General features: G+C 52.9%; 1 protein-coding gene across 1 annotated transcript; it reads left to right on the top strand.

The window, feature by feature from the left end:
* Positions 1–12339: 12339 nt before the first annotated feature.
* On the top strand, positions 12340–14924 carry MYOD1 (myogenic differentiation 1). Its single transcript, XM_032358331.1, has 3 exons — positions 12340–13169; positions 13629–13707; positions 13979–14924. Exons 1-3 carry the CDS (start codon positions 12540–12542, stop codon positions 14227–14229), a joined length of 960 nt encoding a protein of 319 aa, XP_032214222.1. The 5' UTR covers positions 12340–12539; the 3' UTR covers positions 14230–14924.
* Positions 14925–15209: the final 285 nt, after the last annotated feature.

Consider the following 15209-nt stretch of genomic DNA (forward strand, 5'->3'; position numbering starts at 1 on the left):
TCTAAGATGAGATACCTGTTTCCTATTGCTGCTGAAACAAATCACCAAAACTCAGTGGTTTAAAACAATACACAATGATCTCGAGCACTGAGTAACATATGGAATTGCTGAATCATTATATTTCACACCTGAAACCAATGGAACACTGTATGTTTTATGAATTTTAAGAAGAATGAATGAATGAATAAATAAATAAATAAAAGAAGAAAACACTTATTATCTAATCATTAGGGTGATTAGAAGTCTGAAGTAGGTCTTACAAAGCTAAGATCAAGGCACTAGCAGACCAGGGTTCCTTCTGAAGGCTCTGGAGGAGAACCCTTTCCCTGCCTTTTCCAGATCCTAGAAACTACCTCACTCCTTGGCTCATGGTAGCATTGCCCTGACCTCTCCTTCTGTAATCACATTTTATTCTCTGACTCTGACTCTCCTGCCTCCCTCTTTTCCTTTAAGGACTCCTTTGATTGCATTGGAATCACCTAGATAATCCAGGATAATCTCTCCTTAACTTAATCACATCTGCAAAGTCCTTTATTCCCCTATGGTAACAAGCCATGGACTCTGAAGATTAGGACAAGGACATCTTGGGTGGCACATCATTCTACCACTGGTGGCTACATTCCAACTAGTGAGGATGAAGGAAGAAGAAAAGTCACAACCGCGAAGTTACATGCAAATCATTTCCACTTTTACCACATTGGCTAGAACTGATTCATATGACTACAGCTAGCTGCAAGGGATTCTGGAAAATGTAGTCTTTTGCTGGGTGACGTTACTGCCAGCTAAAGATTGTATCAGTGTGTTTTTTAAAAAGAGAAAAAAAACCCACTACACTATTGGGAAGCGATAAAGGAAACCTCCAGAGAGTAAGAACTCCGCAAGACAAACAACTCAGGTTTTTTCAACAAATAAACTGCAGACAAGAAAGATATGGGAGAGGAAGTTTACAAGTAAAGGGACTTAAAAGACAGATTAACAACCACAATGGATAGGCCCCATTTGGCTCCTGATGCAAACAAACACGAGTATTTATGAGATAATTGGAAATTTGATTACTGATTGAATATTTGATTGTGTGAAAAATTACATACTGTAAATTTCATTATTTAATGAATAAAATTCATTAAATTTCATTATTCATTATTCAGTATTCTAATGGTGTCATACTTAAGTAAACAAAAAGCTCTTATCTTTTAGAAGTACGTAATCAAATATATACAAGTGAAATGATACAGTGTCTGAAATTTGTTTCAGAATAACAGGAGGGGAGGAAGTGAGCAGTATGTCAACAGGTCAGCTCAGGCTTAGACATCAGCTAGTTGACCGTCAGAGCTGGTAATGGGCTTCTTCTACTATTGTGTCTATTCCTATGTATGGAATTCTTGACAATAAAGAGTGAAAAAGGAGGTGTGGCAGAGAAGGGAAGAAGGGGCAGGGGAGGGGCTGAGTGGACAAGAACAAATTTGATGAGCCCAGCAAGGCCCCAAGACCTGATGTCTCTTTCTCCCCACTTCCCCGTCCTCTCCCTAGTTCCTGGACGAGCTCACTTTCAGTCTCCATCCTAAAAGAGCTAAGGAGGGACCGTGAGACCCAAAACCCCTGATCCAGATGAGTCAGATGTCTTATGTCAAGGCAGAGGTGGCTACCTCCTAGGCATAGATAAACCAAGTCAGCCCCAGCCCCTGGCAACCCTCCATTCACCTTCAACTGCCACAGGTAGAGATGTCCTTGCTTTAAGGGCATGAGCTGGAGCAGGTTCATCCTGAATATCAAGGGACTTCAAGAAGCCATCAGGTTCATTCCCCTGTCTCCAAGGCTGGGCTTCCTAAAATTGGCTCGGCCGAGAGACCAACATTCCCATCCCAGTGCCACCAGAGCTAAGCTTCGGTGAGTCCTGGGCGGCAGGGTACTTAGAAGCTTGGGCCTCATATCTCTCCATTATACAAAGAAAATAAATGTTGTCTCTGGTGTTGAAGAAGGGAGAAGACACTGGCCACTGAGGTATGGGCTCTCCTGGGCCTCAGCCTCCTCCACAGAGCTGCTTTCTCTGGCCTCTCCCAGCCCCCACTCCCTGGCCCAGCCCGCACCAGCCTCTCTGCATCTGTCATCGGCCAGTTCTGCTCCCCTTGGGCCAAGCTTTGTTTAGGGGCGACTGGCAGGCTGCCCGTGTGTGCAGTGGAGGTGGTGGTACTTGCTGCTGCAGTCAGATACTCCACAGGCTTCAAGATGGCCCCCACCTCCAGCCACCTCACCAGGGCCCCCACTTCCAAGAGCTACAGAGCCCAGAATAGGCAGGCCAGGCCCCCCCACTGTCCCAGCCCCACCCACCCACAGCTTGCTCCTAGCTTCTACTAAAAGTAGAACAAGCCAGGCTAGAATAATCTCCAGGCTTCTACTGTGCTCCATGAGACAGGCTTTTCACAAGGACGTCATGTGGTTTGCCATATTGAACCCTTAAGAGCCTACAGAGTAGGTACTGAGACTGGTCACAGTTTACAACTGGGAGAAGTAACACTCGGAGAGGGGAGGTAACTTACCCTAGCTAAGTAAGGGGTAGGACCAGTGCGTGAGTCCCAGTCACTCTAACCCCTAAGCCCAATAGAGATCCCTGGCAACACAGCCTGAGGAACTGGGGACCCAGTCTCTGTGTCAGGCAAGACCAGCTCCATGTGCTCCAAGGGCAAGTTCAGACAGGCTGCAAGGGAGATTCTGCTGCATCTTCAGGAGAGAATGAAGCAATGGCCTTCATGATTCCCCAGTGCTCCTTTGGGGCGGGACCCCTCATGTTAACTACCTTTCCAGTCTGAGGAACAGGCTCCTGGGTCCCATGCTGAGCCCTAGTCTCACTCAGTCTCCTGCTTCAGCTACCCCTGCTTCTGGGCAGGCCAGCTGGACAGGTCACAGAAAAGGCTTCTCCCCACTCTCTCCCCCAGGAGAGAGGCTGGGGAGCTCAGGGAGAAGCAGGGCCCTCTGCAAAACCCCTACCCAAATGGGAGGGGAGCCAGGTGTCTGATGCCTCCATCCTACCTGTGGAGAAAGTGAGACCCAGGCAGGGCACGGAAGGGCTCGAGGAGATCACAAACCTGCGCACAGCCAGCGCAGTGAATACTGGTGTTCCGGCTCAGGCCAGGTGCTCTCTACTGTGTAAGGTTGCTGCTTTCCCCCTGGAATCCTTCCTCACACCCTCCTCTACTCTTGGCTTAACTTGTCTTGTCTGGAAAGCTAATGCGCTTCACTTCAGACAGAGCCCCTTTACCCCTCTGGGGGTATGAGCAGGTCCCAAATGACCAAAGGAACCCCAGATACAGTGTCAGCCCCCCAGGATGATCCCACGGCATGCTGCAGTGCCTTCCGGCCTTTACTCATGCTGCTCTGGAGTGCCTTTCCTCCAGTTCTCCCACTGGGCCTCCTACTCATCTTCAGTACCCAAGAAGAAGGGTATCAATAGGTCCTTCTTGGGGCAGTCCTCTCAGGTACCCACAGGAGAGTTAGTTCCGCCCTCTGGGTATTCCCACAGGGTGATTTGATGATTCATTCATGGGTCTCCCTCTCCCCACCAGGTGGAGCTCCCAGAAGCTAGGGGTCCTTTCCGCAGCACCTAGCTTGAAACCTGAGAACAGGGTGGGTACTAAGGAACACTTGAGGAATGGTGAGAGGGTAGACTTGTGGAGGCACTTGGGCCCTAAATTACTTTCCCAAACCAGAGGGGAAGCAGCAATCCAGGAGGGCTTCGTGGAGGTGGCAGGGCAGGATGTAGGACAGAGAGGGATGACAGGTGTCCCAGGCAGCCTGTTTATTAGTCATGATGAGGCCCTTGTCCTCTGTCTCTCTGCCAGGAAATTCTCTGTCCTGGGTGCCACTGGCCAGGGATGGGCAGGTTTAGGGGAAAGAATCAGGCCTCCCAAGGCTCCCAACCTCCATGCAGAGGCGTGTGGCTGGGGCAGCTGCTGGGGGCAGCAGCTGGTGTCTGTCCCTGGAGCCCAACGGCTGTGTGTGTCTTAATCCCAGCTCCTTGGAGCCCCCCAGGCTGGCAGGTGGGCTGATTAGACAGAAAGAAGGCAAAGGAAAGGGGTGGGGAGCCAAGGCCCCTCCCCAGATGCCCACAGCTGCCCACTGGATTCTGCCACACGCGCCATGCCATCCCCATCCCCCGTCCCCCCATCACCAGTTCTTTCCTCGGCCCAGAGCTCTCCTCCCTCAGCCCTTACACAGAGGCCTGACCTGCTCTAAGCAGGGAGATGCCCCTTAGAAAGTTCCAGCTAGGGGTGCCTGGGTGGTTCAGTGGATTAAGCCACTGCCTTCAGCTCCGGTCATGATCCCAGGGTCCTGGGATCAAACCCCGCATCGGGCTCTCTGCTCTGCGAGGATCCTGCTTCCTCCTCTCTCTCTGCCTGTCTCTCGCTGACTTGTGATCTCTGTCTGTCAAATAAATAAATGAAACAAACCTTTGAAAAAAGAAAGAAAGAAAGTTCCAGCTAGCAACTGCGAAGGTGTGGATGCTATAGCCCACAGACCCCCTAGTGTTTTCCTTCTGGATGGAGCAGGGAACCTCCAGGCACCCAGGTGGAGACCAGCGGTCACACTGGGACCAAGATGTGGATCCACCTGACCTAGCCTATGAGCAGTGTGGGACACAGGTGTGGTGTGGGCATGGAATGTGAGGCATGTTCTGCAGGGGGGATGGACACAGGGTATGAAGGGTACAGTGTGTGAGGTGTACACGGAGCCAGAGGGGTCCGTCGTCTACAATGCGTAATGCACGTGAGGTCCACAGAGCGTGAGAGGGCTACATAGTATGGAAGGTGTGGCCACACGTGAGACAGACTCACCGGTGACGCGTCTGTGGTGTGGGAGGTATGAACGGAACGTGAGAGGCATGCAGAGTGTGACGTGCACGTGGTGGGTGAGCTGTGCACGGATTGTGATGCGTACACAGAGTGGGAGGTAGACACGGGACGTGGGGTGGACACGGAGCATGACGTGTGCGCAGACTGTGAGGTGGCCCGGCGGAGAGGGGGCCGCAGTTTATGAGGCACGCGTGCATGTGACGTACTATGAGAGAGCAAGGGGGTGTGGGGTGAGGGCAAGCAGTCCCCCCAAGGAAATGTACTTGTCCACTCAGTCACGGGCCCAGATGCTGGGACCTTGGCACGAGCTCCACGGAGTGTCCTAGCCAGAGGAGGCAGGGACACATCCTGTGGCTTTTTACTGATCCTTGTGTGGATAAAGTGGAAGGTGACTTTAAGAGGCCTTCCCCGTCTTTCTTCTTCCTCTGCCCAGCCATCTTAGCTTAAAGACAAAGTACTCTTTGAGGAGACAGTACACTTGGGCAATAGTATTTCTTTTGGCTTTCTTAAATTCCTCATACTGCAAGTTAAATTCACATTTAAAAAAATGTTCTTTGGTATTTGATCAATAGAGGTGGTGAACTCTCCATTAGGAGCTCTCCTCACCCCAAAAGCCTGATGCCGTCAGGCTGGAAGAAGAATTGGGACCTTCACGAAGCCCACCTCCCTGAACACTTCTGGTCATGAAGCTACTGTCACCTTACCTGTGTAATTTAGTAAATCGCAGTAAGTTTGTATTTCAGACTCCAGGAATCTGGGCTTTCGAAGACCAGAGAAAGGCTCTAGTTCTGTGAAGAATATGTTTGCGGGGGAGACTCTGCCTGAGGGAACTCCTCAGTTCTTTCCAGAAGTCAGGCATCAGGTGATTTTTTTTTTCTTTAAAGATTTTATTTACTTGCTTACCAGAGAGAGACACAGCGAGAGAGGGAACACAAGGAGGGGAGCAGCAGAGGGAGAGGGAGAAGCAGGCACCAGACATTCAGGCCCCAGGTTCCTAGAACAGGAACCTGTCTTGTCCCCTGCAGAATCCTCTGCTTCTGACAGAGGCAACTGTCCCATAGAAGGTGCTCCATAATGATTTGTTCTTTCTGCCTGGAACCTTCTGTCCCAACGGGCACAGGCCTCACTCCCGAACTTCCCTTACCTCTTTATTCCAATGTCACCTTGTCAACCTGACCGCTCTAATTCTGCAGCCAGGCCTGTCCTGGCAACTGAGACCTGCTCACCCTGCTCTACTTTTAGTATTTTTCCTCTGCACATCTCATGTTCTAATGCATGCCATAATTTACTTCTTTTATTTTTTTTAAGATTTTATTTATTTATGTTACAGAGAGAGAGATCACAAGTAGGCAGAGAGGCAGGCAGAGAGAGTGGGGGAAAGCAGGCTCCCCGCTGAGCAGATAGCCCGATGCAGGACTCGATTCCAGGACCTTGAGATCATGACCTGAGCTGAAGGCAGAGGTTTAACCCCCTGAGCCACCCAGACGCCCCATAGTTTACTTCTTCATGTGTCTCTTGGCAACTCTGGGTCTTGCCAGGTACAATGTCTGCTCCACGAGGGCAGGGGGCTTTGTCTGCTTTGTCCTGTGCTGTGCTCCCAGCACCCAGCATAAAACAGGAACAGCACTGGTATCTGCGGAATACATGAACGAGCCCAGGCGAACAATGACTGTGGTCACACACACCCCTCCCCGGGCACACACGGCCCCACAGAGATACACCCGTTCGCCCGGCCCAGAGCTGGTATATAGGCCATCTCTTCTCTCTCTGTTCCCTCCCCATCCATGGGGGCTCCTTTGCTCCAGCTCTGCTTTATCTTCTGGGCTCCCTGCTTATTAAGTGGAAGGCTGAGAAGTGGGATGGGTAGCCATCTAAGAATCCCTGGGACCCTGGCTCTGAATCTGGGGCCACATCCACCCAACCAGACTGGCTCCAGGGCAGGATTCCTACCCAAGGAGTAGCCAGATTCATGCCTTGCCAGGGAGCAAGGTTAGCAGGGGACAGTGTGGGGACACTCAGGGGGGATCCAGGGACAGAAATGGGAAGCCTGGGGACAGAGACAGGACCTAGAACTGGCCCTGTTCATGTTTGCACCCTGGGGTCCTGTGGCACCCCCAACTCCCAGTCAGCTATGCTGCCTATGCCAGTGAGAGGGAGAGGCCGTGGGTCCAGCCTGGGCAGGGGCAGGGTGCCTGAAGACCAGAGCAGGTGCATGCTGGATTGGGTTTCCAGAGGCTATATATATAGAGAGAGAGAGGCTGCTGGAAGCCCTGGGGCCGGCGGCTCCCTGAGGGTGAGCACTAAGGGGCCCTGCCAGGCCTGCATTCCTGCTCAGGGCCAGAGCTCCATTTATAGCCCCAGGCAGGCATCAAGGGAGCTGAGGAGGATGGAATGGAAAGGGTGGAGGGAGAAAAGCCTAGGGATCCCTCCCTTCCCACCTGCTGCCAAAGGAGCTCCTCACTGTGCAGACCAGAGAACCAAGGGCCAGGGTGAGGTGTGCCCTTGCCCACCAGTCTGCTGAGCCCTGAGTCGGAGATACCCCCACCTGTAGGTCCCTCGGCCCATCGCCCCTGGCTTCTGCCAGAACAAGTCCGGCACATGTGTCCCCAAGAGGCACCCTTGACTAGACTCCACACCTATAAGAGTTTGGACTCTTTCTGCTTCCAGATTTGTCATTTTCCCCCTCCCTGGCCCCAACCCAGCACTAGGACTGAAAAGAGGGCACCAGCTCCCTGCTCTTTAAGCAACAGAGATGGAACGGTGGTGTTGGCAAACTTGTCCCTGAGAATGTGGTGTCACCACAAGGAGAGTGACCCCAGTCAGGCATGGGTCCCAGCCTGGAAGGTCTGTAACAGCCACTGAGTCTAGTGATTTCCAAACTCTTCAAGAAGCAGGAGCCTTGTAACAAACTAAATCCTACTTGGAAGTCTGATAGAAGTGTGGCAGCGTGCCAGTGGGCTTGTGTGCTTCCTAATTACTGAAGAAGATGAAGCTACAAATCAAGTTTAAAACTGTCAAAGCAGTTTAGATGTCTAAGCCACAAGTGCTAATATATTCAATGTTTGGTAAGTCTGAACGTACAACGTTTACTTATCCTAAAGGCAATTTGATGATGACCCCAAGGTGCTTTTTGTGAATACAAAACCCAAAGCGCAAAGTTGTAATCTTGTAAGTCTTAGCATTAAGTCCTGCTTGCTCAGGCTTGAGAAAAATTTTGATTCACATGGATAAGTGATTTGAGGAGCTCACCTGGAAATCTCAGCGTACTCTACAATCAAATGGTTTGATTCATTTATTGATTCATCCAACGAGTATTTATTGAGAACCTACTGTGTGCCAGGCATTCTGCTGCTGATGCAGGAGCAAATAGAAAGAAATATGTGTTTTAATCTAAATCTATTATAACAATTATTTGCCCTTCTCATTGTTAGTGTGTAAGACAAATGAAAAGACACAAGCTTCTAGTAAGTGCCCAGTCTATAGTACACTATTAAGATACTGGAGCAGGGCATGTGAATTTGTTCAACAGACAGGCCCTGAGTCTTGCCTGGGCAGAGCAAGTGTGACCCAGCATGTATGTTTAACTGTGTACTAGCTTAAAAGAGGTACAACCAGGGGCACCTGGATGGCTCAGTCGTTAAGCGTCTGCCTTCAGCTCAGGTCATGATCCCAGGATCCTGGGATCAAGCCCCACCTTGGGCTCCCTGCTCAGCTGGAAGCCTGCTTCTCCCTCTCCCGCTGCTTGTATTCCCTCTCTGGCTGTTTCTCTCTCTCTCTCTCTGTCAAATAAATAAATAAATAAAATCATTAAAAAAAAAAAAGATGTACAACCATCCTCACTAACGACATATTTCACGATATTCAAATATATGCATAGAAATTCAAAGGGCAGGAGGCCACCCATTCATTCATTTGACATTTATCAAGTTCCTACTATGCGACAGCCACTGAGATGGTTTCTGGAGATGCCATGGTGAGCAAAACGATTTTGCCTTCCTGAGGCTATATCCATCAGTGAGCGAATTAAGAAGATAATTACAGAGTGGCCCCATGAAGAAGGAAATGAGCAGAGTGATGTGACCCAGTGATGTGACCTTAGAGGAGATGGTCGGAGACATCCCCAGGAAGTGATGTTTGAGCTGAGACCTGATATAGGAAAAGCAGCGATCGCGGGAGGAGCTGGGGCTAGGGCAGTAAGCAGCAAGGACAAGGCTCTGAGGTCAGATCACGCTCTCAGTGTTCCAAGATGGGAAAGGAGCTCAGACTAGAATGGAGTGATCAGAAGGGATAGTGGCTCCAGATGAATTCAGACAGATGGGCTGAGACCAACTTGTGTAGGACTTTACAGGCTAGTGTAAGGAGATGAGATTTTATTCTAAGTGCAACAGAGAAGCTCTTAAGGAGTTTAAAGCTGGAAAGGGATATCATCTCATTTACATATTTAAAGGATTACTCAGGCTGCTGTGTAGGGGGCCAGATTATGCTGGGGCAAGAATGGTGGAAGTAAGGAGAGCAGCCAGGAAGCCCTGGTGGTCATCCAGGTCAGGAGAGTGGCGCCTTAGTCCAGGATGGCAGCACTGGGGTTGGAGAGACTCCGATGTCTCAGTGGACAGGGCTTTCCCCTGCCCAGACCTCCTCCCTGGAACTCCAGCCTCATGAAACCCCTGCCTACCTAATCTCTCCACCTGGATGTTGAACACCCATCTCAAATTGTGTCTTAACTTGGACTCCTGATCTGTCACCTGCAAACCTGCTGTTCCCCAGCTCCGTTTTTCTCCAAGTCCTCCTCAACTCCTCTCTTGTCCTCCTGCCTACATCCAAACATGAATAAATATTGCTGACTCCATCTTCAAAATATGTTTGGAATTGAACTATGTTTCACCATCTTCACTGCTGGTACCCAGATCTAAACCACCATCACCACTTACTTGGTTCATTACAATAGTCTCCTAATGCTCTCCCTGCTTCTGCCTTTGCTCTCCAAGACCTGTATGCTCCTGTTAAAATGTGAGTCAATCGGTAACATTCTTCACTTCCACTCAAGCCCTCCAGTGGCTTTTCTTTTCTTTTTTAAAGATTTTATTTATCTATTTGTCAGAGAGAGTGAGCACAGGCAGACAGAGTGGCAGGCAGAGGCAGCGGGAGAAGCAGATTCCCTGCTAAGCAAGGAGACCCATGTGGAACTCGATCCCAGGACACCAGGATCATGACCTGAGCTGAAGGCAGCCGCTTAACCAACTGAGCCACCCAGGCGTCCCTCTCCAGTGGCTTTTCATCTCAGAATTCAAATTCTTTGTCCCTCTTTGACCCCCTCTGTTACCACTCTCCTACTGGCTCATTCTGCAGTGGACACACCAGCTTCCTTGATGTACTTTAAATATGACACAGTCCTGCCTCAGGACCTTTGCATGTGCTCTTCTTTCTATCTGACTTCAGATACCTGCTTCTGCCCTACCTTCATTCTGGTCTCTGCTCAAATGTAATCAGCTCAGAGAGGCCTTACCAGACCACTCCATATAATGAAATAATCTTCATCACTTTTTCCCTTTGCTTTATTTTTCTTCATAGAACTGAAAACTTCCTGATATCACACTTTTCTGGCTTATTTTTTTATTATATGTCTCCCTACCCTACAATTGAAACACCACGAGAGCAAAGTCTCCATTTTATTCATTGCTGGATCCCCCAACACCTAGGCCAATACCTGGCACATAAGGGATGCCTCATAATATGTGTTGAAGGACTACATGAAGATGGAGTTACAGAGTGAAGGGAAGGGACCACATCAGGAAGGGGACCTTCAGCATTGCTAGTGGCAGAGAAGTGAAGAAGGCAGGGCTCCAAAGGAGTCTGTTAGGTTTGGTGGGAAGGGAGAGCTTCTCAGGGTCCAGGGAGCCAGTTAGGACAGCTTCTTGAAGTATAAGGTACAATGACTACTCTTGCTTCTATCTGTAGGTGCTGCAGGGAGAGAGCCCTGGAGGCTATCTGGTCCAAGGGAGACCTCTAGTCAGAGTGCTAATAGGAAGATGTTTACAAGAGATTCAAGAAAAGGTTAAGAGGCATTTTGGGGGTGGGGGTTACCCAGGGCTTGTGAAGGAGCCAGAGATCCCTTGAATTGCCTTCTCCTTCTATTCCCAGTCTTTCCAGTGGGTTTGCTGGGAAGAAATGCAGCTAAGACCTCTGCAGAAGCTAAGCCCTAATATCACATGGGTCCCTGTCAGGACTCAGTGCCCCAGCCAACAGCTGGGAAACCTGCAGGGAGCCCACAGCTCAGTCTGGGTCAACGACAGAAGCAAGTTCTCTCGGTAATACAGTCTTGTATCTGGGACTAAGGGCCTCCACATCTTTGGTCTCTTTTAGATTCTCACCACAACCACAATTACTCCAGGAAATAGCTATTACTATCCCCAGCTTTACAAAGTGGGGAAACTGAGGCTTGGAAGGTGGCATGACTTCGGCAAAATCACACAAGAAGCTATGGGATCTGGACTCGAACTTAGATCATTGGTCTCCAAACTCTACTCTCAAAGATCCCCTCTGAAGTGGGGTTCTCAGGCTGAGTCTGGGCGTTGGAGGACTTTGCGCCATGAACCTCACTGTGCAGCGCTGTGCGCGAGGGAAAACCAGAGCTGTTTTCTTCCCAGTGGAAGACACATCTCCACCCAGACCCGCACAGGGCACTCCGCTGCTGACACACGCAGGTCGGGCTAGGCAAGAGTTCACTCCCCTCCCTCCAGACCAGGGCAGAACCGGGGCTCAGAGACATTGGTGAGGCGCTTTGGCAGCCACCCCCCTCTTTTGCGTAGATGAAGCGGCTCAGTTTTTAAGCATCCGGGGTGGGGGGGTGCTGGGTCCACCGCCCTCTGAGCGACTCCCTGGTACGAACTGACCTAATGACCCGGCCCCCACGTCCAGTTTGTCTCAGGTTCATCCACTTAGACTCTAATTCTTGTTGCAGATTTCTCTGTCTCTGGCTCTAGCTTTCTGCTTTCCGTGTCTGTCTTTTGGCTGTATCTCTTACTGTCTCACTGTCTCACCTTGGAGTGTCTCTGCCCTATTGCCATGGGTGTCTCTCTAAGTCTCTCGCGATCTGTTTCCTACTCCTACCGTGCACCTAGGTCCCCCCATAAATCAGAGGACAGAAGGAGACGCAAAGTCAGCTTGGAGTTGAGCGCGCGCAGCCAACACTTCCCGGGGACATAAGTACGGTGCTGGAGAGGTTTGGAGCAAGTGTGCCCCGGAGCCAAGTGCAACCGCGTAGGGCTGCCAGCCTCTGCCTCCCTCCCAGCCTAGGGAGGGGCCGGAGCGCCCGCGCGCGGGGGTCGAGGGGTAGGGGGTTGGCCAGTCTCTTGCCCCAGCAGCCACCCTGGGGATCCCAAGCTCCTCCCCACCTTGTTTCTATTGGCCTCGGGCGCCCCCGCCCCCAGCCGCCCGCTACGGCTCGGGGGCCCTTAAGCTACTACTGGATAAATAGCCCCCGGCGCCTGGCGCGAAGACAGGGGTGGGGAAGCCCCCGGGCGCTGCCGCCGCTTTCGCATCAGACCCAACAGGACCCGGCAGGGGGCGGGGAACATAGTGGGGTGTACATTCAGAACCCCGGTACTTTACTATCGCAGGGCCAGGACTGAAGATAGGCAGAAAGTTTCGGGTAACCCCTACCGAAGCAGGGACTGCGCCACCCTCTGCCGGGATATGGAGCTGCTGTCGCCGCCGCTTCGAGACGTAGACTTGACTGGCCCCGACGGCGCCCTCTGCAACTTTGCCTCCGCGGATGACTTCTATGATGACCCTTGTTTCGACTCCTCCGACCTGCGATTCTTCGAGGACCTGGACCCGCGCCTCGTGCACGTGGGCGCACTCCTGAAGCCAGAGGAACACTCGCACTTCCCCGCGGCGGTGCACCCGGCGCCCGGCACGCGCGAGGACGAGCATGTGCGCGCTCCCAGCGGGCACCACCAGGCTGGCCGCTGTCTGCTGTGGGCCTGCAAAGCGTGCAAGCGCAAGACCACTAACGCCGACCGCCGCAAGGCCGCCACCATGCGCGAGCGGCGCCGCCTGAGCAAAGTCAACGAGGCTTTCGAGACGCTCAAGCGCTGCACGTCCAGCAACCCGAACCAGCGGCTGCCCAAGGTGGAGATCCTGCGCAATGCGATTCGCTACATCGAAGGCCTGCAGGCGCTGCTGCGCGACCAGGACTCCGCGCCCCCTGGTGCCGCCGCTGCCTTCTACGCCCCTGGCCCGCTGCCCCCAGGCCGTGTGGGCGAACACTACAGCGGCGACTCAGACGCTTCCAGCCCTCGGTCCAACTGCTCCGACGGCATGGTAAGGCGGGGACCCCCCGCTAGAGAAGTGAGGGCAGCTCCTGGTATATCTGGGACGTATTTCCGAGGGCGAGGAGGGAGGTCGGGCTGGGAACCTTGCGGTGAGTGGACCCCGGTGTCCCAAGCAGCTGTTACTAAGGGTGATCTGGTGCCTTGGGGGCGCACGGGACAAATGCGAGCCACCCTACTGGGGCGCTGTTAGAGCTCTGCTTCAGCGATATGAAGATCTGCTTTTTCCCACTTACCCTATTTACAAAATGCAGACTTATGTTCCTAGGCGACTATCTGCCCTCTAGTTAGCCCGGGAGGCTGCAGGCAGCGCCTGTCTGCCCGGATCCCCCAACCAGGGCCCAGAACTCGTGGCTGAGACTCGGGGACTTGAGGCGGGGTGGCTACAGGGAGTGATGCTCTGGCCCCACGCGGTCCCCGAGCCTGACTCTGTCGCCCTTACCGTTTGCAGATGGACTACAGCGGTCCCCCGAACGGTGCCCGGCGGCGGAACTGCTACGATGGCACCTACTACAGCGAGACGCCCGGCGGTGCGTATTCGCGCCTCCTTCCCACGTTACCCCTTTGAGCTGCCCCGGCTTTCCTCTATCTAGAACCTTCCCCTTGTCCCCAGTCCTGGGAGACTGTACAGGGAATGAAATACTACGCATGCAGCTCCCTTCCTTTTCGCTCCGTTTGCTCTCTGGGTCCTCTCGGACTCGGGCGGGCCTTCAATTTCCTGTCTGCCCCAAAGCACTGAGCCGGTGGGTGGGAGACTTGTCTACCGCTCAACTGCATACTCTCCTACCCCTCCCCGCGCAGAACCCAGGCCCGGGAAGAGTGCCGCGGTGTCGAGCCTCGACTGCCTGTCCAGCATCGTGGAGCGCATCTCCACCGACAGCCCTACCGTACCCGCGCTTCTGCTGGCGGATGCGCCGCGGGAGTCTTCTCCCGGCCCACAGGAGGAAGCCGCCCAGAGCGAGGTCGAGCGCGGCGCCCCCACCCCTTCCCCGGACGCTGCCCCGCAGTGCCCCGCGGGTGCAAACCCCAACCCCGTCTACCAGGTGCTCTGAGGGGGTGGGCGGCCGCATGGGAGGGCTCCGCTGCCCTCGTGCCCGAGGGACGGTGCCCCTAGAGTCCCTCGCGCCCGAAAGATTGAGCTTAAATGCCTACCCCCACTCCCAACCGCGCTTTAAAAGCGACCCCTCCCGAGTTGGGAGAGGCGGGAGAACTGATGTGTTTCCACTCCCGCACTCCACAGCAAGGACGCAGTCCTTCTTTCCCACGCAACACCCTTCCCTGAGACTCGCTGCGATGGCCTTTAGGTGTTCCTCCTTGGGCCAGAGCTGATCCTCGAGGGGCCAGACCCTTCCTCTGCCTTTCCCCACGTCCCTAGGAGGGATGGGACTCGCGCAGATCTAAACCCCGCCTCCGGACGCCGGTGCTGCTGAGGGGGGCGTGGCCTCCCTCCGGGAGCCCTGGCGACTTTGCCCTTTGCCAGCGCCCGCGGGGCGCCCTCGCGTTCCGCGTGTCACAAGTGTTAACAGTAACCACTCCACCCTCTCCCCCAGTTCAGGACCACTTTTTGTAATACTTTTGTAATCTATTCCTGTAAATAAGAGTTGCTTTGCCAGAGCAGGAGCCCCTAGGGCTGTATTTATCTCTGAGGCATGGTGTGCGGTGCGACAGGGACTTTGTACGTTTATACGGCAGGTGGGCGAGCCGCAGGCGCTCTCTCAGGTGTTCGAAATAAAGACGCTAATTTATACCGCGGTGGCTCCGACTTTCCCTGGGGACGGGGCTAGGAAGGGAGGAAACCCGAAAACTTAGGCCAGCTGTACTGCAGCGACCCCTGTAGGCGGTAGACGGATTGCAGGAAGGAGCCCATACGGGAGGGAGCTTCCTCTGACCCATCATCACTGGCAGGTCAGTGGTTCTTCTGTCAGGATGCATTTTAGAATGATTTGAGTAGTGGAAAAAAAAAAATCCATGTCTGCCCCACTCGCCAAAGATTTAATGTATATGCCCCTGATATCTGGGACCAGGTACTGGT

The sequence above is a fragment of the Mustela erminea genome, chromosome 9 (genome assembly GCF_009829155.1).
Source record: "Mustela erminea isolate mMusErm1 chromosome 9, mMusErm1.Pri, whole genome shotgun sequence".
Taxonomy (NCBI): domain Eukaryota; kingdom Metazoa; phylum Chordata; class Mammalia; order Carnivora; family Mustelidae; genus Mustela; species Mustela erminea.

Excerpts from the sequence above, each read along its gene's own strand:
- MYOD1 (XM_032358331.1), top strand. The coding sequence starts at position 12,540 with ATGGAGCTGCTGTCGCCGCCGCTTCGAGACGTAGACTTGACTGGCCCC. Across the intron at positions 13,170-13,628 it reads CCAACTGCTCCGACGGCATG|ATGGACTACAGCGGTCCCCC; the intron begins GTAAGGCGGGGA and ends TACCGTTTGCAG. Across the intron at positions 13,708-13,978 it reads CTACAGCGAGACGCCCGGCG|AACCCAGGCCCGGGAAGAGT; the intron begins GTGCGTATTCGC and ends CTCCCCGCGCAG.